At 35.7% G+C, this 24,885-nt stretch overlaps 1 protein-coding gene across 1 annotated transcript in view; it reads right to left on the minus strand.

The window, feature by feature from the left end:
• Nucleotides 1-398: 398 nt before the first annotated feature.
• The window catches only part of LOC124157823 (nuclear receptor-binding protein), a 32,241-nt gene continuing 7,754 nt past the window's right edge, over nt 399-24,885 (minus strand). The window contains exons 5-11 of the mRNA XM_046532854.1: nt 21,768-21,851; nt 19,300-19,471; nt 18,340-18,455; nt 16,103-16,328; nt 10,255-10,603; nt 1,845-1,964; nt 399-993 (exon numbers count right to left, since the gene is read on the minus strand). Of these exons, the coding sequence (XP_046388810.1) occupies nt 862-993; nt 1,845-1,964; nt 10,255-10,603; nt 16,103-16,328; nt 18,340-18,455; nt 19,300-19,471; nt 21,768-21,851 (1,199 nt within the window). The 3' untranslated portion in view covers nt 399-861. The remainder of the gene's footprint in view (nt 994-1,844; nt 1,965-10,254; nt 10,604-16,102; nt 16,329-18,339; nt 18,456-19,299; nt 19,472-21,767; nt 21,852-24,885) is intronic.

Here is a 24,885-nt window from a genome sequence, read left to right on the forward strand (position 1 = left end):
ACATGAAAAAAGAGAAATGGCAATCTCTATCATGTTGCCACAAACGTGTTAACAAAATTTAACTACACCCAAAGTGATCTAATAACATTTTAAACCATTTCACCCAAATATGTGACATATGTATATATTTTCCAATTAATCCTCCGCATTCAGTGGCATTAGCTGATACTTCATCTGGTAAAATGCAGTTTCAATAAACCATGGAAGAGACGAAGTGTAGCAGATTAAGATTGTAAATCAAGAGTTTACAGTATGGACAACAGTTTTGACCTTAACTCAACGACAAGGTTCGACAGAATTTTGCATACATTCTTGTACTACTTAGTTTCAGTCAACACTTGGACGCACATGTTCCATTACTCTCAAAAGAAATAGAAAAAAAGACACTTTACAGTCTATTAAATTATTATAAACAAGCATTTATTGGTTTAAAGCATTAACATATTCGACCAAGGAGTACTTATTAAAATACAATAATTTTTATGCATCACAATTGTAGAAGGAAGAGTATATGATGGCAAAGTAAGAGTAGGTATGTCTTTTCTGAGTCACCGACAGCAGTATAACTAACCATATAAAAAGGGGATAGATGTTCATACATTTATGCTACCTGTTGGATCAACTTTCACTTACCAGTCACATTTAATACAAATCAATGTACATAACTTTTTAAATAAACATGGTTTACAGGCACAGAGTCTTTTCCACGGGGTAAAGATCACTACCATTTCAAAGTGAAGCCGATGTGTGCATTAGGATATACACAGCAACACCTTAAAACAGTACATTAATCACAATTACTTAGTCTTGGCTTTTGAGGCATCTGTTCAACCATTCAAAACCACCATGAACCTCTTTGGTTTATCCATCCACGACAGCAGTCTGAGGTCCAACAATTAGTAATGTTGATTGCCTCTCTTCCCCACTTTTCCGTTTTCCAAACCACGTGGAAAGGGAATCATCCATCAGTCCCGCTAACCTCGCACGATCAAGCTGTGAAAAAAAAAGAAAAATGTTATAATTCTCACTCAAAAAAAGCTGAACATATTTTTCTCATCTAAAATAACTGAACTTCACCGAAATTATGTGCACATGGGAATGGAAACATTTCTCTTAAAATCAAGAGAGCATTAAAAAATACTAAGTATGGGAATCCATTGTTTTGAGTTTTTGAGATTCAGATACATAGATACAGATAAACCTTTAATTTTGTCCGAAACTAAATGACACATGTACCATGGTTCAAAAGGTAACCAAACATAAGGAGTCCCCTTCCTCTCTTCGATGAATTTTGACTTTCTAAATTGAACTATGTTTTCCCAAGGCTAATTCCAAAAGCATAAAACATTAAGATACCTTGGTAGGCAGGAGGCAGTGACTGACAGCTTAGGTTATTTGTGGCATTGGGTAAGGAAAGGATTGAAAGATTTGAAAATTTTCCAATTCCTGACTTATGCACAATGGCTTAATGGATGAACAGCTGTTTAGCACGATTGTTATAAATTAATTCCTCAAATTTTGTTTGGTTAGATGCCTTACTTTGTTACAGAAGGGAATAACCATGGGTAAGCATAATAGCAGGGCGAAACTAATGCAAATTTTAAATGCATGTAAAACACCTAAATGAGCCTTCAAGTTTTTAGTATCAAGAACACCATGAAAAGACAACCATGTGCTCTTCTCTGGGACGTTTTGCTACAGAGAAAAAGTAATAGCAGGAGACTGTTAACTCATGATCAATAGAAATTACAGAATTAAGCTTTAAGATTTATGTTTAAAACAGAGGTAGCCTCTAAAATGTTTTTTAGGACAGCAAATATACTATTTTTTAACAAATAACTTACCTCATTAATAAACCCATAATGAACTAGCTCATTAGCCAATCCTGTAGAATCATCTTGCTCTGATACTGGACACGTGAGTTGTCTATTCATTTTGTCATCAAAGCGTAAGAGAACAGTCATCTGTAATGGGAATGTATGGAAAAACTCATTAACTCTCATAAAAACACTTTTTCAAAACAAATGAAAATAAAACTTATATACTAATGCACCCAGTTCTTGATTCAGCTCTTAACTTTTTCTTTAAATCGAAAGCATGAAATGAAACAATCCACTTTGAATAATCAAGTTCTGCATAGCTTAGTGTAATAAAATTTTAATTTCTCATGTAATTCTGATTTCAGATGAAAAAGGATGTGACTTTTACCATTAGAATTTTAAAAATTCCCCAGTATCTGTGATTTCCTTCCAGTTCTTATATTTTTGCATTGACAAGGAAAGCTGATAAGACAGTGAACTAATTGGAATTAATATATTAGGTATGCTGTGGAAATTTTTGGATACTTTGGCGAATATGCCATGACAATAATATCAGCTTTGTTGAGTTTTTGAATGTAAACCAGTACATTCGTCAGTTGGGAAAATTGGCCGAAAGGTTATCAGAAATGCAGCATATTTCAATGGTCGAAGATATTTCTCGCATAGTCACCTAATTCTAGAAGTTTCTATTACTCCAATTCCCTAATCTCCTGCAACATAGTGTAATTGAGTACAGTGAAACCTCGATATAACGACACCCCACGGTGCACTAATAAACACTCGCTATAGCGAATTGTCGCTTTACCGGAGGTGGAGCAAATAATAGCCAATATACCTGTTGCGAACAGATATACAGGAACAGGAGTGGTGCGGCGACAGATAAACATCTATCCGATAAACGTAAGCATAAATCCAGACGAAAGGCGATGTTTTTTTGCATCACTAAATTTCCTTACTCAAATAACGACTATCTATTCAAACAATTTATAAGCGCCGCACTGAATAAAAATCATGCAAAGCATTGTTTCGTCAATCCTTATATTTATCGAACGACAGTTTACCACATAAATTTGAGACTGAGCACTCCATTAACTTCATTTCTAACAGATCGCTAGCAATTACAGAGGTTAAGGAGTCTTGATGTAAGTCTTCCGGCGGTGAAACCCTCGCTATGGCGAGAGCCAACATCGAAAGGGTCTCATAAAAACGAATTTTTTAACATGCTTATTATAGGGTCAATTGACGGTGCATCGGCTATCTCTCGTAATAGCGGGGGTGTCGCTATAGCCCGTACTCGCTTTAACGAGGTTCCACTGTATTTATTTACACGAGTAATAAGGCGCATAAATAGAAGTCCGTCGCTTTCAGTACCTTTTGAATCATTCATAAGGTTGGAAATCGAAAGAGATAGAAGAATGTTTTTGGTAGTGTTATTCCTTCACTAGAGTAACCAATGCACCATAGCTCTGGGAAGAATTATACATCGCTGAACATGTAGCAGTAGTTGATAAAGTACTAACCAAGTGACATTAGTTTGTTAATTCATTTTAAGGGGAATAACGTCCCATGGATTGTTAATAGACCACTTTAGCAAATGCTAATTCAGAATAATAGGTTTATCGGGTCACTTAGAAACCTTTTTCTCATTCAGTTAAATAATGCTGCTAAAGTTTCTTTCAGCATATTGATAATGGCTTAAAAGTCATGGTAGAGGCTTACACTAAGTCATTATTTTGGTGTTTTTCACTATTTTTTTACTTTACGAAGTTATGATCAACAGATCTAACTATCAAAAATTGTAAATTTTTCAGCCTCTGAAATGCATCTCTGAAAGATAATTAGAAATAATGGAATCAGTAGGTAAAATTACCAACTTTTTTAAAACTATTTTGGTTGGTAAAATTAACAACTTTTTTAAATTACTAAAAAAATTTCACTTTGAATTAATTCAATTCAACTACAAAAGATGAGGCCCATAATTTTCATTGTATTAACAGACCTAGCATTGAATGTCAACGTTAAAGAGAATGACTGCGTCAGAATTCAAATTCCCAATACCTAATGGGTCAACACTGTTACCATGGGAATCACAGAAAAAATATTAACTGCAAATTTTACTCATTCCACTGCATATCTAATCTAAATCACAGCAGATATAAAACCTCTCTTTACACACAGAGGTAAGCTTAAACCAATTGTAAACATGCTATTCTCCAAAAATTTTGATTTTTGGCAGTTTTTATAGGTACAACATGCAGCATTAAATATTCATTATTTTATGCACATGACAATAAGCTTTTCAGAGAATAATCAACCAATCCTAAGATGATAAAGTGTTTGTGGTACATCCCATCCTAAGTACGAGGAATTAAGAAATGTCTGCAATTTTTAATTTTTGAGTGAGGATTGATTCAACCAGTTTGAAAATGTTCACATTTTCTGATGTCAAATGCAGCATTCTTTGTATTTGCAATGTTTAAAGTAATTCAGTCGGCAAAAAGATGGACGAAATGATGAGTAAATCTTTTGAAAATTAAGATTTTCGGTGACATTCAAAGATTGTTTAATTTTTATCTTGGTAATCAGTTTTGACAGAAACTAACTGTATTTCAGGCATATATATAACTCTTTCCATTGTCAATATCACAAAATTACACAAAGGGCAGTATAAAATATTTTAAAAATACAATTTTTGCAGTTTCATTTAGGATCGGATGGCTTTTTCCCAACAATGAACTGAAAAAAACATCTAAAATAATTGCAAAAAAAGTAACTACATTCATTAGCTTTCTTAACCCATTACCGGCCGAGTAAAGAAATACTTGAAAATATATGATTTTTTCTCTTCAATTTACCTAATAACATGCTAAATAAGGTAAATTGAAAATATGGGCCTTCAAAAAAATTTGCTTATGGTAAAAAAAAAATGTTGCGTTTTCGCAACGTTGGCCGAATCCGGTATCTGCATGCAGTTATGCAACCAGCATTACAATACATTGCTGTCTTATATGCTGATTTTACTGTCGGATATAATCCTATACCTTTTTATGCCACGCATATGACAAATACCGTCATATTGGATAAATAAAATCCTTAGATATTATGTTTCCAACGAGATGTGGTTGTTATTTGACCTAAATCCACTATAAAATAGACATGCTTTACGGTTTGAAAGAAATAAGTCAAAGCGAAAATTTTCTCAGAAGAGCATGTATTTCACATTTTTTCATTGACTTTAATTTTATCATTGCAGATTGAATTACAACAATTAATGGCTAATTATGAAATACTCAAGCATTTTGGGTGCAATGGCACATAAAATTTCGTACATTCATACATGGTTTGGTTTTTACAGTGTTTCGGCAACTACTGAATTTTTTTTTACCTCTATGGCCAAATTCGTCCCTTTATGCTTCACGAATCTGCAATGAATTATAAGGCCTAACTTTTTCTATGTTTATGGACGCGAATTGTATAGGGGTACGTCATCTATTGACTGATTCACTTCACTTTCTAGATGCGTCCCTGCTAGATACGATTTGAAGTCTACCAGTGAAATTTACTTCCGTTGCATAGCCTGTACAATCTCCTGGCATTAGTGCAAACGATGTCCAGTTAGTTGATAAGCTAGGACCTTTTTGCCCCTGAATTCTAGTGCGGTAATTTGCATTTGCATTATCAAGTAGGTCCACACCTCCCATGTATTTACTATATTCCCCAATAACACGAATAGTATTTTCTTTTATTAACATAGAATAGTATGTGAAATAGTATTTTCTTTTTTCTGCTGAAACTTTTCCCTGTGCCAAATGGAAGCAAAAAACTTGTATTGCTGTCTACAGGGACAATCTATTTATCATTCCATCGAACAATACTAAGACCTTCGGCTTTATCAAATGTTTGTTTTCATGTTCCTCTTGGTTTCACGTCGATGGTTTTATTATATTCTATCAGGCACTCTTCCGTTATACGTATTTACTCGTATTTTAACGGATGGCTCCAGTGACAAATAATCCTTTTTCTTTCAAAACAATAAATAGTCTCCAAGATGAAAAGAAGTTATCGAAAAACATACGATGATTCGAGGGATCAGGGATAACCTTGACAAATTCCAGAATAACACTTGCTTCCAAGCCTAAATTTCGATAGAAGTAATTTTATATCGCCTGGTTGAACCCTAAAACCGTCTGAATAACATAAGCACCAAAGTTAAAAGCAAAATCTAAAAGGCTTGTTTTAAAAGAACATTTATGCACTGTAGTGACCAAAGTAAGGTACCATTTGCTCATTATTTCAAAATTTATGCGCAAATATTCCGAATTGTTATAATTTTTAATTCAAGTCGTCAAATTGAGGTCATAACTTACAAATCTGTATTTTTTGTCCAGACAGGAATTGTCTGAAAAGTGTAGATTATTTTTTATTAATCTAAATATGTCTTGGTTCAATCATTTCCGAACCAAATCTACGCCTTATCGTCTTCATTCACCCAATATCCTGTTGTGGAAGTCGGTGATAGTCGCTGAATCGTGAAGTAAGGAAGGATTAATTCGGATTGAAAGTACAAAGATTTGTGTTCCATTGCACCCGGAACGCTTTCATGTAATTCATAAATAGTCATTATTTGTTGTAATTCAATCTGTAGTGATAAAATTGTCAATTAAAAACTGGAAAATACGTTATCTTCTGTAAAAATATTCCCTTTGACTCATTTCTTTCAAGCCGTAATGCATCGCTATTTTATATTGGATTTAGGTAAAATAATGCAGCATCTCATTGGAAATATAATATCTAAGAATTTTAATTATCAAATATGACGATATCTATATAATACGAGGCATAAAAATGCGTAGGATTATATCTGACAGTAAAAACGGCATATTCCTACGAGACGGAAATATGTGGTAATGTGGGTTGCATAACTGCCTATAGATATCGTATTCGGCCAACGTTGCGAAAACGCAACATTATTTTCCGGATCTGATTTTCGCTTAATGTTGACTCCCTGACGAAATATAAGCTTTAATATCTATTAATTGAAATTTCTACGTCCACATGGACGAATAAAAAATTTAATAAAGGGAATAGTTACTCTTAGGAAAAATTATTTATCTTGCTTAACAGGAGACTCGAAAATTGACACATATGAGTATTTTTATAAATATCGAAATACTTATTAAATGTCATTATAATCACACTAAAAATCAGTTTAAACTTATTGTTATCGAAAAAAGCGAATTTTACATGAATACATTTCAATTGAAACATTTTTTTTGCATTTCTCAATAATGTTGCGTTTTCGCAACGTTGGCCGTAAATGGGTTAATAAAAAAATCCAGACGAATCACATGCACAGTTCGTGAGCATTGAAATAAAATCCAACACCCCATCCCCTAAAAGTGTGAAATTTCCACCAATTCAACGTCGTAACTGAGGCAGGTGACAAGAAACTTCTGGTTTTCGAACTTTTCCTCATGAACATTTCCAGTCCCCCACCTGCATGCCAAATTTCAGCACATTCCAGCTCTTCTGAAAGTGGTCAGGAATTTATATATGTGAGTGAGTGTGTCACACATGCAATTGTATATACATTAGACTGGTTATAATGAAGTTCACGAAACCGAAAAGCCGGAGGTTGGTAATAACGACGTTCGTATGAACGTTTCTTTTAGCAATCGCCCAAAGAAATATACGTATATTATACGCAATTATATTATATACAAATATATACGAACAAGAAAATTCGTCTCAGTTTCTCCATAGAAGATTGCAGTATGACGCGATCAAGGGTTGATATCTTCTCAAATACAGTAATTCCTTGATATACGAACTAGATGCATTCCGAGACCTTCTTCTTAAGTTGATAAACATGTAGCCTGGCCGTCGAGAGTTGTCCGATGACAGGCAGAAGGGTCTAGTTCAGGGTAGGGTTCAAGGTTGCCAGGTAAGAAAGGGAAACGCCTGTGTCACTTGTAAACAAAAGGGCTCCGTGAAGAAAGGAGCTAGAAGGGACAACGAGCGCAAAAGAGCCAAATGAAGAATCCCTTGTTTTGGTGATTCGAAAAAAGGGCTTGTTTTGGTGGTTCAGGCTTATTTCGGTGTTACATATGCATGTGGCAACGTTGTATGACTAGGTGAGGGTGTGAGGTGCATTTGGGGGACAGTGATTGGCTGTAAACCGGGTTGCATTATAGATTGTATAGTGTATTGCAGGGTTTACTGTGCTGTCATTGGAAAACTCTTGCAGGCCAGACTGTATGCAAGGCATTATCCTGCAGAATGCAGCACTGCATAACAATTGTGCATTAGCTCACGATTATGACGAACTGATCTAGCTGGGCATGTGACACAGCCGTAGCCAAAAAAAATCGCTCTCAGCAGTAAGGAAGAATGGGCGAAACGCTGAACAGTTCCTAACTTCACATAGGATCCAATGATTATGACCAAAGTGTGAGTTCCTCTATGCCACACCACGTCGCATTGGCCAAATTGAAAGGTGACAAATTTGAAATTCGAAATTTTTGAATGCTCATAACTCTGAAAGTTCGTAAATTGAATGTTCATTGGAAGAGGACTAACTGTACATCCAATTAACGAGCGGTTATGAGTGGGTAAACATGATTCCGCAGGAATGAAACTTATTATATGATGATGCCTGTATACTAAAGAAAGAACCATAATTGACGCTCTTGGGCAGAATACACGAGGAGAACTTAAATGTGGCGAAATTATTAAAATTTAGCATAGTGCATATCCACCTAAGTTATATCCATAAAGTTCAATTATGTAACCAACAGGACCGGGACAGAGATTTGTAATAATGAAATTTTCGTAATAATGTTTCTTTTACTTTACATTGGATAGGCCTTTTCTTTGGGGCCAATGATTTGCTTCAAAATAACGAGAATTTCGTAATAACGTTGTTCGTATTAACGATAGTCTACTATATAAGAGAGGATTGAAGTGTTTGGGTGGAGTGTTCTCAGAACACTACAGCATTAGCTGCTGAGTTACGCCCTGAATGCATGTGCTAGTAGCTAGAGTGACCACTGAGTCATTTCTCAAATAAGCCTTTTTGGCTGTATATAGTTCATGCATAGAAAATATAACCATTATTGGCAGCATAGCAAATTCGATAGTCACATCATTTTATGAGGTTGAACATAACTGGGCAGTGTCCAGAATCTAGCATTTTCCGTGATTAGAATTAATAATGAAAAATTGGTAGAAATTACACTTATTAATGGTCTGACATTTAACTTGCAGTAAAATTACAAGAAAGAATCTTTCTAAACAGAGGAAAACATCGTTGTGAAAGTCAAAATTTTTTAACAGATGAACCTAATAAACCGCTGAAACACCGTATGTCTCTCTTCCAGACGTTAATAATGCTAAGTAAATTAGCGTAAAATATGATCTGTTGTATTTCTTTAAAATGTTAATTTCACACATTCTGGTATTGCACCAAGTACACATTAAAAGCAATGAGTAAATGACAGTAGTTAAATGAAATACAAACTAAGCTTTACATTACTAGCGTAGATGATTGTTGATTTAATTTATGCTACATTTCAATTTTGTGGCTTCAAAACTCCGTGCCAAGAAGCCTTCCTTATTGGAGAAGAAATAAGCAATCATGAATTAATCTACCTTCAGATGTTCCCAGAATGGGTCTTTACAAAGTCGGATCCAGCCATTGCCAAATACACGCACCATAAAAACTTTTAAACTAATCACAACAGTTTTTGACACACCCTTCAAGTTATAAATCAGTATCGCTGTAGATGTTTCTTACTCGCATTCTGATGTCACAGAGCGTTCTAGTAGCAAAAATAATTTAGTATTTTTGCCAACTTTGAACCTCAGTAGCAACAAGAATATTGAGAATTATTAAGTCATACTTACACATGTTAATAACTTTAACTTACTTATCTACACATGTAAAAAACATACCTTTTTTATTTTATGAGAGCACCCCATTATGAAAAAATCATAAATATGTATTTACATTTGTGAAAATGCAGGAGCCCCACCTTCCTGTGCAGTTGAAAGCAAGATCACTCTGTTTCTGTATCATCAAAATTAGAGACAGTTCTAAAAAGTTTTGGAAATTTAACCCAATAAGATGAGCTGTGTATAAGTGTACTCCCTTGAGAAAATATAATACACTGGTAAAGTAATAATATAATATACTGGTATAATCCACTGATGTAACCATACCTGATCAGAAAATGGAGATGTCAGAATATAAATCCCTGTCAAGTCAAATGATTTTTGGCATAATTTCCCTCCATTGGTGTTTTTATCTTAACACCTGGATGCATAGCAGTTCATGGAGTACTTTATCTCCAATCCCATGGACTACTTTATGGAGTACTTTATCTTCAACCGTTATCCTTACTTAGTAATAATTCAATGATCTGTTGCCACTTACCAAGAGACTGCAGGGAGATTCTTCCTCCTTCGGTTTGATCGAACACATCATGTTCACCACTCGCCTCGTCTCGACATCCACAGGGACATCACTCCCTCCACTGCCTCCCTTCTCCCCTCCTGACTCTCCACCACTTCCCACACCTTCCGAGCCTCGAGGAGTCCCTCCTCCAGTTTTGGAGTCATCTGGAGGCAGCAGAGAAGAGGCAGGCAGGGACGAACTTGGCTTTGACGACGGTGGCGCAGAGGATGGCATTGATGAAGGTATTGGGGGAGGGGACGTGGATGATGGGAGAGGAGGAGGAGGGGCAATGGGCGAAGAGAATGCGGTGAGAGGGTAAATGCCATACCTGAAAAATTACACCAAAATTATTACAGACATAAAATAAAAGATTTTTTGCGGGGAGGCAACAACTTCCAATCAAGGGGATGCATACTGAATCCTCGCATAATGAGGAACTTGCATGAATTTTTTTTATTTCACAGGCGGACAGAAAATTATTTTCTGAATACAACAAAGAAAACCGCATGTATATCTGAGTTTTCCTTCGCGAGATATTCCATGATAAATATGACGAATTTTAAAGCGCGGGAAAAACTCCCTCAAGATAAATATCCGACGATATAGGCTCGGAAGCCCTCATATTTTGTATTATTTATAATATTAATATCTGAGTAAGGACATAAAGTATAAAACTGGAGCAGTTAGACCAAAAAAATTATAATACGTAAATAACATCGTTGTAGGAGTCTGAGCCGCGGCCGTTGGAAGGGGGATACATTAATTGTAAGTTGATGTTATCGACGGCACATCATTCATTTAAGTATGTAACTAGAACGATTTTGATGTTTACTAATGTCCGCTTAGCTTTTATATACAATAACTTCATCCGTTTATTCGTAAGTACCGGAGAATTCGTCGTTTAGGACTACCTGTGCTTGTATTATGAGGTCAATTACAGTCAATGCAACTTTTGCTCGCTGATTTGAGACATCTAGACAGAACATTTTTGTGCCAAAATAGTGTTATTTTCAACGTGACATCTCCCGTTAAGCTACCGCTAATAATCATAGTGCCAGTGGTTTTAATGCACAAAGTTTGACGAGGTTGAAACATATCGGCCAAGACTTATCAGTGTTCCATCGGGATTGAATTGTAAAAAGAGCTATTACGCTATCGATAAATGTCTAACAGTACCTAGTTTAAAAGTTGTCAGTGGCGTGTTCACCTCCATTGTTCATCGTAGACATGACATTTCACGATCAAGATATCAAGATCAAAACTGTGTGTGAAGTTTGTTATTCTACTATTTCAACGAATAGTAGCGAGAAAAGTCACCTGTGTCACTTGCGTGGGCTAATTTAAGGCTTTAAATCAGTGAATAAATAGTTGTTTTCATCATAACTAGCTCTGAGTTTATTGGAAGTTTTACGTGATGAATATAAGAATGGTAGTGACTTCCAGTTTTTGATAATTTTATTTGCCTATTTCCCACTATATTTTTATGGTATATGCATGTATATTGTTTATGCATTTACCTATATGCTTGAAATAGATTGTAACTTGTGTGTAAGTGTTGGCATCGGAACCGATTCTCGATCTCATATATGGATTGAGTGCAGACTGTTTTGCTGTGAATTTTACCGTAGGATGGATAGGATTACCTTCTCCGCTAATACGATGTTACCAAATTCAACAACACAACTCATTAGCTTACAATCGTTATCCTCCAGTTTTACAAGTTTCTTTTATATCTCGATTTTTCGCCAACGTATAGATTTAATTTGTCATAACGAATTCCATGAGGGTCGTGGCATCAATTTTTGGAGTCCTAAAAATAGGCTGATGTCCTAACACCCCCTGCCACACGCCTTATAGGCAGCTTGCGGGGTATTATGTAGATGTAGATAAATTTCAGGTGTACTATTCGAACAAGCGGCAACGTTATCATCCATTTTTCTGGTAACTAAAACATACGAAGTGAAACGCTTGTATTTCATCATCCCAATGTCGCATTATTTATATCCCAAGTAATAATCGTGGCACAATATCAATAGGAAAACTTGCCTAAGAATAACAGAGCAAAATAAATTGACGATGAGCGGCTAAACACTCCCTCAAAACAAATTTTACAGCATGCGCTCAGCGTATTTCCCTACTCCCTACGGTTGTTTAGGCACCTATGACATCACGCCTGGCCTCGGCAACGCTTGGGTGTCTTCGCGCAGTGGTCGGCTCAGAGAAATTTTTCTCGATTTTAAAGTCAATTTTTTTATTTCTTTTGATGATGAATGGAGAAACTTTAGTTATTTTTGCGAACTTATGTATACATTTTACTTATTCAAAATAGTTTTTAGAGCAATCGACGACCCATGCAAGTTCCCCATTGTTGCAATTGGATCCAAATAAGCATTTTATTAACACTATGAGGAAAGATGGGGTTGTTCTGTATTTACGAATTAGGGCTCGAATTCAGATGAAAAGACAGATTTAGACAAATACGGGTACTTTTTGGAAGTGCCAAACTATGGCACATGAATAAAGGCTTTCTTCTATTGGAACAATACATTTCCATTATCCTCTTCAGACCTGAAAGTATATTTACTGCAGAATATTTGAGTTTGCCTCATTTCTCTACAGAAATAGAACTTAAAATATTAATCAGCATAAAAAATTGTAAAATCTTCCAGAATGTATAGATTACAAGTGGCACTCAGCACTTTGAGACACTCATAGATCAGGAAATGATAAAAATAAACAAGATTTATCAAATATTGGGACTGAAGAGGCTATGTTGTTGCCATAAGAATTGAAGGATTCATTTGAAAATCTAATAGCTCTCTGAATATGGTAATTTTCAGAAAACAGAATATCCCTTTATGGGTTAATATCCTCTTAATGGATGGTATTGACCCATACACAGTCTTCAAGCAGCAGGTGGCATACAGATGAACACAGTTAGACCCCAGAAAAACTGTACGTAAAGCACCCCTTGCATACTACAGGCAAAACTTAAAGTTCTCCTTCTAGGTCTATTTTTAATAATCCAAATCAGATAATCAGATTTTCAGATAATCCAAACAATGAGATGGATAACCAATGTACGATCACTTTCTACATGATTTTCCCCCTGGTTCCCATGTCATGCATTTTCTCCATCTTTGGACACTAGGGCTAATGAAAAACAATTGTTTTGAACAAAGTGAAATTAGGAAAGGGACAATATAGAAGGTTTAAAAAGAAATGGAAGAAGATGAAGGGACTGGATAGAGAAGTTTTAGGAGGATGAACTAAAAAACTGAAAAACAAACAAGATATAATTAAGCTCTACCAAAACACAATACACCCAAGTCTCGTACAGCGCAAGGGATGTGTTCCTTGGGGTCTTTGCGCTATACGAATTTGCGTTATACGAGAGCGTTTTAACATTGGGAAGATAGGGATGCGTTCCTGGTAGCATAGGTCTTGGGTATTGAATTTCCTCTAAAATATATATATTCCCATAAATAGCCTTAGAAAACATTATTTATACAATTTTTTAGTTTAAAACATCTTTAAAGATAGTATGCACGCATTTGAAGACTTTTATTCACGTTAAAAAAAATTCTTACGTGCTTTTGAAATTCCCTCATGTCGTGCGGGTGGGCTAACATCTGCTATCTCAGGGGTTTGTAATGCATTGCCGACAGTTGACGATTTTTCAAACCAGTCTAAAAACAACTATTGTGTCACCCAGGCCCTTTTGTCGCTCATCAAAATGACAGGAAAATACTACTTTGAATGCCATTTCATAGCTAGCGGAGTTTATGAATGATAAATCATTTTAATTTGAAGTCCTCCGAGTCATTAGCAGCTACGTGAAACAGTCTTTAAATGCCTTGAAACCTGACCCAGGTTTTCCTTCCCTGAAAATGAATGAACGAGAATGCATTCTTTTTCAAAAGAATATCGTCTCGTCAACACTAAAAACTAGTTGAGGGGGAAAGGAGCCACTTTCAATCACAGCTTGGAGTTCATCAGAAAATGTTGTGGTGGCTGCGCTGTCAACACTTGCAGATTCACCTGATATCGCCGCACTGAAAATACCTGCTTGCCGTTTAAATTCTGGAACCAACCGGAGCTTTCACTAAATGTCTCGGAGCGATTACCACACTCGTCTTTTTGTACTGATTCACTATGAACTTTCCGTATGTGTAGACCGCTTGGTTGAAGTTTGTGCGGCTGAGGTCACTGATGTTTTACCTTCATCTTTATTCAGAATAAGGCATCGTGCATTTAAACTTCCGCGCAATATCGCTTTGACGTTCTCCATTTTCAAAGCAATTGACCTATATCAATTTCTCTTCTAGGTTTATGGTTTTTCTTGATTAATTCTTGATTTTTCTACCCGAATTCCTATTTTTTGCCATTTTCTCTTGGTTTTTACTCTGCATGGCTCTATCGAAATCTCCTTCTACTGCTGAACTGTATTCTTGAGACGCAGATGGCCCACGACTGCGGGGAGGGAACGAAGCTATTGTGTTTGAGACTCTATGGTGGACCCTTTTCTGTGTTGATGCTATTCATACGCAACTCGGCCACTGCTCCATTTCTCCCCCCGTGAATACTGATGACCTTGAAGGCTTAAGCGTAGACCCTCTACCTGGAAGTCAATCGCCCGATAACCTATGACGGCAAAAATTACGTCTCAACCAGTATTGCTTAAAAAAAACTCATTTCCACTAGCCCCACGCTTAATTAATGATCTAAATTAACTCATTCTGTTAAGGAGACGAGATAAATTACTTCGGTAGGCCGGCTATCTCGACCCAATGACGAGTAATACTTTTGGCCATTGCACGGCAATGGATTTCGATTAATATATAAACAAAAAAGAAGATTTGAGGCAAGCGATAATATAAATATGCGTAAAATGATAGAAATTTCGTGTGTACTTAGCGCAAGTTCACGTTTTATCACGAGAGCGTTTAAGATTTTTGATTAGGCTACACGGCGTTGCGATGTTTCCCCGAGGAACGAATTTGCGCTATATCGAAATTGCGCTAATCGAAATTGTGCTATACGAGACATGGGTGTACAGTGAGTCCTCGTTTAACGTCACTTACCATTCCTGAAAAATGTGACGATAAATGAAATGACGTTAATCAAAACATAATATCCCATACGAAACAATGTAAAAAGTGAATATCGGCTCCTGGGCCTGACAATTTCTACGCGGAAAATTTTTAGTGTATCATATCTGGGGCATTTTTTACGATGGGAATGCCGAACTATAGCATAAATACGAGTTTCTGTCTTCATCGACAACAATAGCAGCAGTGACGTAAATCCTTCTCCATTTTTGTATCTTCCCGCATTTGCTTTTCGGCTTCGCTATGGTGGTCGCCCGGGCGAGCATCGCCTGGGCATCATCATCGCTGAAACATCGTCGCAGTTACTGGAACCAAAATTATTGTGAACACGGCGAAAAAAGTGACGACAAAAACTGCGAGTTCTACACGGAAAAATTCCTCGAAATCACTTTTTAGGTTCCTGAAAACCATTATGTCAAGTAAAACCTTGCGCACCTACCTAAGAGTTCATTTTGCAGAAAATTTGCTAAAACCGTAATCGCAATTAACAATAAACACACTGTTTTACACTTCGTTTAGACTGACTGTATTACCGCCCACAAAAGGAACAACCTGCAATGCCCACCGCTCCGCGTTTTTTCTCGCGCGAAATTTAAAATACTTGACGTTATCGTGAAGCGAAGGTGCGATAAACGAATGACGACCTCAAAATTTTCGTGACATTATCGCAAAATGTGATGAAAAACATCGAACAAAAAAACAAACTTCGGTCGTACCTTACATCCTCAACAAATTTCTCAAGCTTTTCTGGAACTGGGACATCAGCAGCCCTTACAGCCACACCAGGACGACCATCAGGGTGCCTGATCTCAGCCAGCACACCCTCCAGGGGCACTGCCGATGGATCCGATGGAGAGGCCACAGGAGGAGCTGCAGAGGAATGACCCCTGCCAACTCTCTGCACCACTTCTTCGGTGACGCTTTCAATACCATTGCCCCCACCTTGAAATAATGACATAAGAATAACAATCAGCAATTCCTGAGGAAACATAAGAAATATGTACCAACATTTTCAGCATATTACTTTAAGCTTCACCAAAAAATTTAATAGGAGACCTGGTAGACTTAGTAATTCAAGAATAAGCACTAAAAATGGTAATGTAGAGTAAACTCCAGAGTCAAATCTGGGCAAGCATGGCAATGAGAGGCAATGCTCACAAAAAATTTGAAACCTTTGTGCCAATAAATCACTAGGCAAAAAATTAAGCTATAAATGAGAAATTATTATTAGCTGCAAAAAATAATCAAATTCAAAGCTAACATCAACATTGTTGTATCTCCCATTTTAAAATTAATTTTTATTAAGTTTACTCACCACATCTATTACATATTTGTTGCAACAAAATTTAAAAGGCAATTTTCAGGATAAAGTAAGCAATCATGAATGCCTAATCATGAGATAATTTGCTGCTTTATTGCCACATCTCTGGGGATTTGTAAGATATAATGAAACATATCACACATGTGCTTTGCAATTACTAAAATGTGAGACCTTATAGCAATCTGAAATTACCACCTAGGTATGACCAGAGAGAAATAATAATTAAGACAATACATGAAACACAGACAGTTGATCTTAAACCTCCTAGCATGGCAGTCTGCTTTATATTCTCGGACAAAAAGTAAGGCAGGCAGGTGTTTTGTCTTGAAATATATATATTGTGACATTATATTTTCCTTTTATTTAGTTTTTGAAGTCTTGGCAAATTAAATAATGACCTGTCCAACATTTTACTTTATTTTCAAAGCTGAATCAAGGCATATACTGACTATTGACAAAATTAATGGAACAAACACATTCTTATGAATAAAAACTTTCAATAGTTTTTATTCGTAATGACGAGCACCTGCGAAAGTTTTAACAAAGAAACACATTCTTGTTTGAGCCAAAAGCTCACAGAAACGGATACTCTTTCAAAGTAAATTTGCTAATCCTTATTCATAACATTGCAACTAAATTTGTGAGGCAACTTCCAGGATAAAGTGAGAGAAAATGCATTTCCAATAAAATTTGGATGAAAGGCAAAATTGAAGAAAACTCATCAGAAAAACAATTGGTTTTTCAAAGAATAGGGGGACAAGGGAGGCAATAATATGCCTGGGACTACAGGTTGAGAAAGTTATCCACATAAGCAACTCATTGAGTGGAGCCTTTATGGACTAGGTAAAAACATTCAATAATGTTGAATAGAGTAAGATGCTCAATATCATGGAGAAACTTGGACTGGATTAAAATAACAGAAGATTCATCTAACAGCTATACAGGGACTAGATGGCCAATATATGCATGCAAGGAGAAAGAAATGTAGAGGCAAAAATTAATGCAATGAGAAGGGTAATACATAATGAGACAGCAGTTACCTAGGAAAGATAATGGAAGGAAAACTTGATGAAAAAGTCTGCATAGGAAGACCAAGGGATAAGTACCCTGGACAGATCAAGAGTGATACGAGGAAGAAGATACTCAGGGAGGTAAAGAAGATATTCAGATCTTACAATAAGGGAGGACTAGCTTGGGACACAAAGAAATAGAGGGTTGCAGTATATCAATCTTAGGATTGCAACACTACATAAGTCTGTATGACCTCATGAAGCTTAAAAACTTAAGCAAAATGTTGGACAACAAAGAAATGGTCAATACAACCTAAACAATTAAATTTCATGACCGTAAATAATTAATCTTTTTCAGACAGTGGACAAGGAAAAGTTTTGTTATCATTATTAAGTAGCTCAACTTAGTTAATGTAAAAAAAAAACTCTAACAGATGCGTAGAAAATGCAAAATAATGTTTTTTCTTACATAGGTACTACATTTTATCAAATTGAACAAAGCACTACTTGTTAGCATGCCAGGGAAAATGTTAGCACTAAGAAGGCTAACTGGAATAAAAAATATTATCTGTTCCTCTCACTATTGCCAATAAACACTGATACCAATCAGATAGCCCCTTACCTCTTCTAACAAGCACATGGGCAGCCAACAGCTTAAGGGAATGCACTTCGAATATTAATGGATGAAATAACAACTCTCTAGCTCCAGGCCTCTCTCTGGGGTCTGTCTTCAAACACCTAAATATACACAGAATGAAAAATAAAGACGGTGGTGAAATTACTACATAGAAACGCAGAGAAAACAAAAATAATCAAGATTAATTAATGAGGTATATAGAATAAAAGTACAGGAGATTAAAATTTTGAAGATCCTACGACAAAAACTCAGAAAAACTTCTTTTTGTTCTGGGTTTTAGAAGTTTAATTTGTTGATTGCAGGCAAGATACTGAGATGTAGGTTAACATAATACAGTAAAATCCAGTTATAAAGCAGGTTTCCGGGGAACGGAACTTATCCCCACGTTATTCCCTAGAACCTGCGTTATTATGAGAAACTTTTTGGGAAACGAAGAAAAAAAACTCTAAAGCTAAATTTTGCCACAAATTTGTTTTCATAACACAATTTTAAAATGTTATTTTGTCGTTCAAGGCATCATTTTATCTCTATTTTAACAGGAATTACTACAATTAACGAATATTTCCATTTGGTGCGGCAGTTGATAGGACGAATTTTTCCAATAAGCTACCCAAAAGAAGCAATGAAAATTATGAAGTTATGACTTTTGGGGATAAAGTGCGATATACTGGAAACCTTGGTATAGTGAGGCTAATTAAGAACGGTTTTTACTGTGCCAGCCATTTATTAACCCTTCAGTAGCTGGCATGCTCATAAGAGCACAATAGCAAAGGAAAAAAAAACATTATATTCATGGAAATTTTGCATTTTGTTCAGTTCTACTATGGTTGTCATTAAATTACTGTTCTTTCATTTGTACAAGAGCTTGTACTAAATATTTTACAGAGAGATCGAGATATTACCCCCAGACTGATGGCCTCTTTTGAAAAACTGCAACAAAATTACCTGCGAATGAAATCTCGTTGAGAAGGATCTTCCAGGGCTTCAATTGTCCTGTTGATATGATCTTCTGTAACGAGGGAACCAGAATCTCCATTTCCTTGGATTTCCAATGCTGCCATTTCAAGGGCACAGATTCCAAAGGAGTATATATCCATTGATGGAGTGGTTACACTGGCTGTAATATTACAACATAATAAGTAAACATTTTAAAAATTAACACGTTATTTAAATAAAAATTATTATCAATGTGATGCAAATAAATCAAACTTTTGATATAAAATAGAGTAAAATTAAGAATTTCATAGAAAATTTTTGTTTATATTTTCCAAGCAATATGCACGAAGTTCCCTGTATATCCTTTTCCACTCAAGAAACATTCTCAGAGCAAAGTTGAAAGTTTGTTGGGACTACCTAGACTGCTGCAAACCTTGGTACCTTGAAAGTCCTTGAAAATGTTACGCTGTAACGAAAGCATGGCTGGACAAAATAAGTCACCATGTGGAAAAAATGAAAGTTTTTATTCCTTCAACCCCTACGATAAAGGATTTCCACCAAGTCACGCCCCACACTATTACTTACTTGTACTGCTGAGAGTTGGTAAAATATTTTACAAGAAGACAACTTAGCTACATAACAAAGGTTATTATCATAAGGTCAAAAGGAGAAAAGTCTAAAATCGAAAATTTACAGATGACTAACTTTAAAACAATAAAATCACAAACCCAAAGAGGGAGAAAGGTAGACAGAGGAATGAATGAGTCAATTTTCTACCCGTTTCTGACAAAATAATCAAGTATATAGGTACATTTTAGCCCTCATTATTAGAGATGTGAATTGCAATAGAAGTAGGTAGTAGTGCTAGCACAAGAAATCTGTAGGAGCTAGCATTGTTTAAAATATATTTCATTTCATTGTCATCAAGAAACACACTTTCTCCGAAAATGAGATAGGTTCAATAATTATCCAAATCTTTAAATTTCTGTTCATAAACATAAATATTCACATGAAATTTTAGCAAGAGTGAATTGACTGCATTCTACGACATAGCATTCCTTCATTAGTATTCTACCGAGAATGCAGCACTGGGACCTTCGACTTGCAAGCTGTGTAATTTGTCTTCCCTCAATGCTTAGCTCCCCCATCAAATTAAAATTATCTTTATTTGAAATTAAATTTAACAAAATTAGAGCCTTTTTGAGTATTATCATCCTGCCAAAAGGACCTCCAGCAGAGTTTTTACATACCAGTCAATAATTCACTTTTTGATAAATTATTGGATGATAATTTTTCATTCAGACTCACATGCATTCTGACAGAGAAAAAAGGTTTTTTCAGCATGATCAACATCTACATAATACCCCACAAGCCGCCTAAAAAGCGTGTGGCAGGGGGTGTTGGGACACCAGCCATTTACACATAAAAATGAAGTACTCTATCAAAGTTGGGACTAGCGTTTATTAGTCCTTTATGGTTCGGGGGAAAAACAAATTCCCTTATCTATCTGTTTGGCAAAGCATTTCTCTTAATTTATCGCTTCTATCGGACCTGGAAATATAGTGTGGCTCTAATATTATGTTCTCCGTGTCGCTCTTAAAGATATCCGTTCTCAATTGTTCAAGCCATTTAAGCCTAGCACGCAGCCTCTGAGTCTCCAGCGGCTCCCAGCCTAATTCGCTAATGATGAGGGGTGCAATAGAAATTTAAAGGAAAAGGATAACAACTATCGAAATACATATTGGCTTTATTTTTACCTTATTAATAGTTATTATCCCATTCAAATCCATTTTTTTAAAGTTACTTAAGAGTAACATTTCAAATATTTGTGATTTTATGAAACACGCCAAGTTAATTTTAATAAAAATAAACTATCAATGGATTTCTAGCACATAATTATCAATGTCAGCAGCATTGAAGGAGAAGACTGAAAGAATTTACGGAGTAGATGCACAATTTAAGTGTACTAATTATTTTGCGTCACACTGAGTATTATAAACAGCTGAACAAAAATGACAACCACTTGAATAAAAACTGGCATACAGAGGATTGCGGCCAAATCTATTATGTGAAAAGGCCCCACAACTTTAGTGAACAATAGTATTGGTGATTCTACACTTTAATAAGAAAACAAATCAGCTTAATATTTAAAAAAAGCTGTTAAATTGAGGGGGGTATGGAGTATTTTTTAATGAAGCACTCATAAATACATTCTCCCCCCAATTTAGCCTCAATTTTTTTCTATCTATGGCCTCACGAGAATACCCTAAAAGTAGTGCTTTAATTTTGAAACTTATCTAAATGCATATTAGAAAAATGAAACAATACAAATTCTACTGTTATTTTCAATACTTTGAAAGAGACACGTTGAATTGACAGATTAAGCACTACGGTTGAGATGAAAAATCATACTCAATTGTCAATCATAATAAATCAAAAGCATTCACAAAAGGCAAAAATGTCAGAGGAATACTCACTCCCATATTCTGGGGCCAAAAAGTGCATGCTCTTCATCTTCTCTCGACAAGTCTTTACATGCTGATGGATGGCATCTGGTGCCACTAGAATAAAAGATTTAAACAGTTTAGAAAAGTATGAATAATGACAATTTTAGCATTGCCTTCAAAAAATCTACAATTGAATTATTCTATAAAGCTCTATTATAATGGCACAGAAATGGAGAGCAACAAAATAAATAAATTCATATAAGTTATTGCATGAATTTCTCGACCATTGGCTACATGAGACAAGATATGTATTATGTTAACCTTAGGCTTCAAAGAACATTACATAGAATCAAATAGCTTGATCCCGTTAGTAAGTCAAACAAAGCTCAACCAAAAAAAAAACAGCACTTCCAAAATCAGTTGTTTTTTATGGTTCAATTTTTTTCTATTGAGTATTTTTTATAGCGTTGTTCATAATTATCATTGCAATCAAGGATGTAATCATTAAATTTAGTCATCAGTGAACAATAAAAACTTGGAGAATGAAGAAATTCTTGTTAAATTACAATGACACCATCTCCAGGTAAGAACATGCTTTATCAGGATTATATGCTATTCAAAATAATCTTCCTTGCATAGCATAAAAAATGGCAACAAATAATGATGGCATATGCATGATGTCTCAGCATATTTGGTTAAATGCGCTTCAGTTATATTTATACAATTTACAACTAGGCATCTAGGTTTCCTCCACATATGTACATGACTGATGAGATTTTTTGGAATAGAATTTAAGTGTATTCATTGTTTTTTATATTATTATTTTATAGAGCACAATTCAATTTTAATAAAAATCAAGAAAGAAGCTAGTGCATCGTCGGTAATGCAATCAATAAGTACCCTTAATTATTAAATAATCTGTTCACAAGGAGTACACTCATAATAAATTATTTTCATGATTTTGACAAAGAAATATTAAAGACTCCTATAATTTTCATGGCACATTCAACCAAAAACTCAAATTCTGACAATATAATGAGATGCCACATGGCAAGAGATCTTTTTCAAAAGATTTCATTAGAACATTTTTTTCCAAAAGTATGTGGTTTATATTCTTTTTCATGAGTCAAAATACTTCATTAACCTGCAAAATGAAGGGGCTACAACAAAATCCAGATCCAAAAGGTTAAAACAACATGGATGCTTTGCGACTGCCACAACAACACAAACCAGTATATCACATTCATATTATTAACCTCCATGAAAGAGAGGTCACATTTTCTGAACCACAAGGAATTACTTAGAGGGTGGTTCATAAAAAAATAACTCATTTAAAATTCACTTCACCTTAAATACTTCCGGTGCAACCTAAAACCTTGCTCATTCTGTAAAAAAATTCTAGTTGCCAAACCTGCTGACACTACATGATATGCAGATGGAAGGTTAACTAAGGTACTCACAGTTTATGTTCACTTGCAGGTTTTCACTGTGCTGTATGGATGAAGTCAACATTTTCATGTTCTGCCTGCATACATTGACAAAGATTCACAACAGTTCTTTCTTTACCTGAGAATGTCAACAGGATAGTTGGCAAAAATGTTGCAAATCTTTTTCAGCTTACGCAGATGGAGCCCAAAAATGCTCACTTCAACTCACAGTAAAATGAATGGGGAACTTGCATGAATTTTTTTTTATTTCACAGGCGGACAGAAAATTATTTTCTCATTTCAACAAAGAAAACCGCATGTAAATCTAAGTTTTCTTTCACGAGATATTCACTGATAAATATAACGAATTTTAAAGCGCGCCAAAAACTCCCTCACCCCCCAAGCCACTGCCGACAAAGCCAAAATAGTGCTATTTTCAACGTGACATCTCCCGTTAAGCTAATGCTAATAATCACAGTGCCAGTGGTTGCAATGCACAAAGTTTGGCAAGGTTAAAAAATATCAGCCACGAGTTATCAGTGTTCCATCATGATTGAGTTGTAAAAAGTGCTATTATGCTATTGATAAATGTCTAACAGTAGTGTAAAAGTTGTCAGTGGCGTGTTAACCTCTGTTGCTCACCGTAGATATGACATTTCACGACCAAGCTATCAAGATCAAAACTGTGCGTGAAGTTTGTTATTCTATTATTTCAACGAATAGTGGTGAGAAAAGTCATCTGCGTCACTTGTGTGGGCTAATTTAAGGTTTTAAATCACTGAATAAATAGTTGCTTTCATCATAACAAGCTCTGTTATCGTAAGTTGTACACGATGAAAATAAGAATGGTAGTGACTTCCAGTTTTTGATAATTGTATTTGCCTATTTCTCACTATATTTTTATGGTAAAGGCTAGTATATTTTTTATTGATTTACCTATATTATTGAAATAGGTTGTAGCTTGTGTGTGTGTGTGTCGGCAGCAGAACCAATTGGTGATCTCACATTTGGATTGTGTGTAGACTGTTTTGGTGTGAATTCGTACCGTAGGACGGATAGGACTACCTTCTCCACTAATACAGCGTTGCCAAATTCAACAGTACAGCTCGTAAGCTTATGATCGTTATTCCCCAGTACAGTACACTCCCGATTATCCGGGCTAATGATGGGGAGAGACGGCACAAATAATCGGAAAACACGGATAACCCAAACTTTCACTTACACGTCTTGCAATGTTCTTAATTTACTTAAAACAAACAATATATTGTTATTTATACAGGTATTCTGTTATTTTAGAGTGCTTCCCGGACTCAATAAGAGCTTTCTTCTCCAGTTCACAATCTATTTACCGGGGATAACATGGTTGTACTCATATTATTAATGCTCCATGTAAGGCATGGTTTCAAAAACCACACATCTGTGGCACCATGATCACCGGTACAGAAAAGTGGTTTGCACAAATGCTTCAAAACCACGCCTCAACGTCAGAAACTACACTGTCAGGCACCACGCCACATAGTCACATCTCGCACAAGTTGCCCAGGTTGCAACTGCTTCGGGATGTGTATCCGTGATCACGGAGTGCGGTCACGCACGGCGAGGCTTGGAAAACAGGAACACGGTGCTCCCATGGATGCAGCTAACATGCGATCGCTTCTGTTTTACGAAGGGAATTCTAACAGAAATAATAATCCCGGTGTATCCTCGCATTAATGCATTAA

The sequence above is a fragment of the Ischnura elegans genome, chromosome 4 (genome assembly GCF_921293095.1).
Source record: "Ischnura elegans chromosome 4, ioIscEleg1.1, whole genome shotgun sequence".
In the NCBI taxonomy this organism is placed as follows: domain Eukaryota; kingdom Metazoa; phylum Arthropoda; class Insecta; order Odonata; family Coenagrionidae; genus Ischnura; species Ischnura elegans.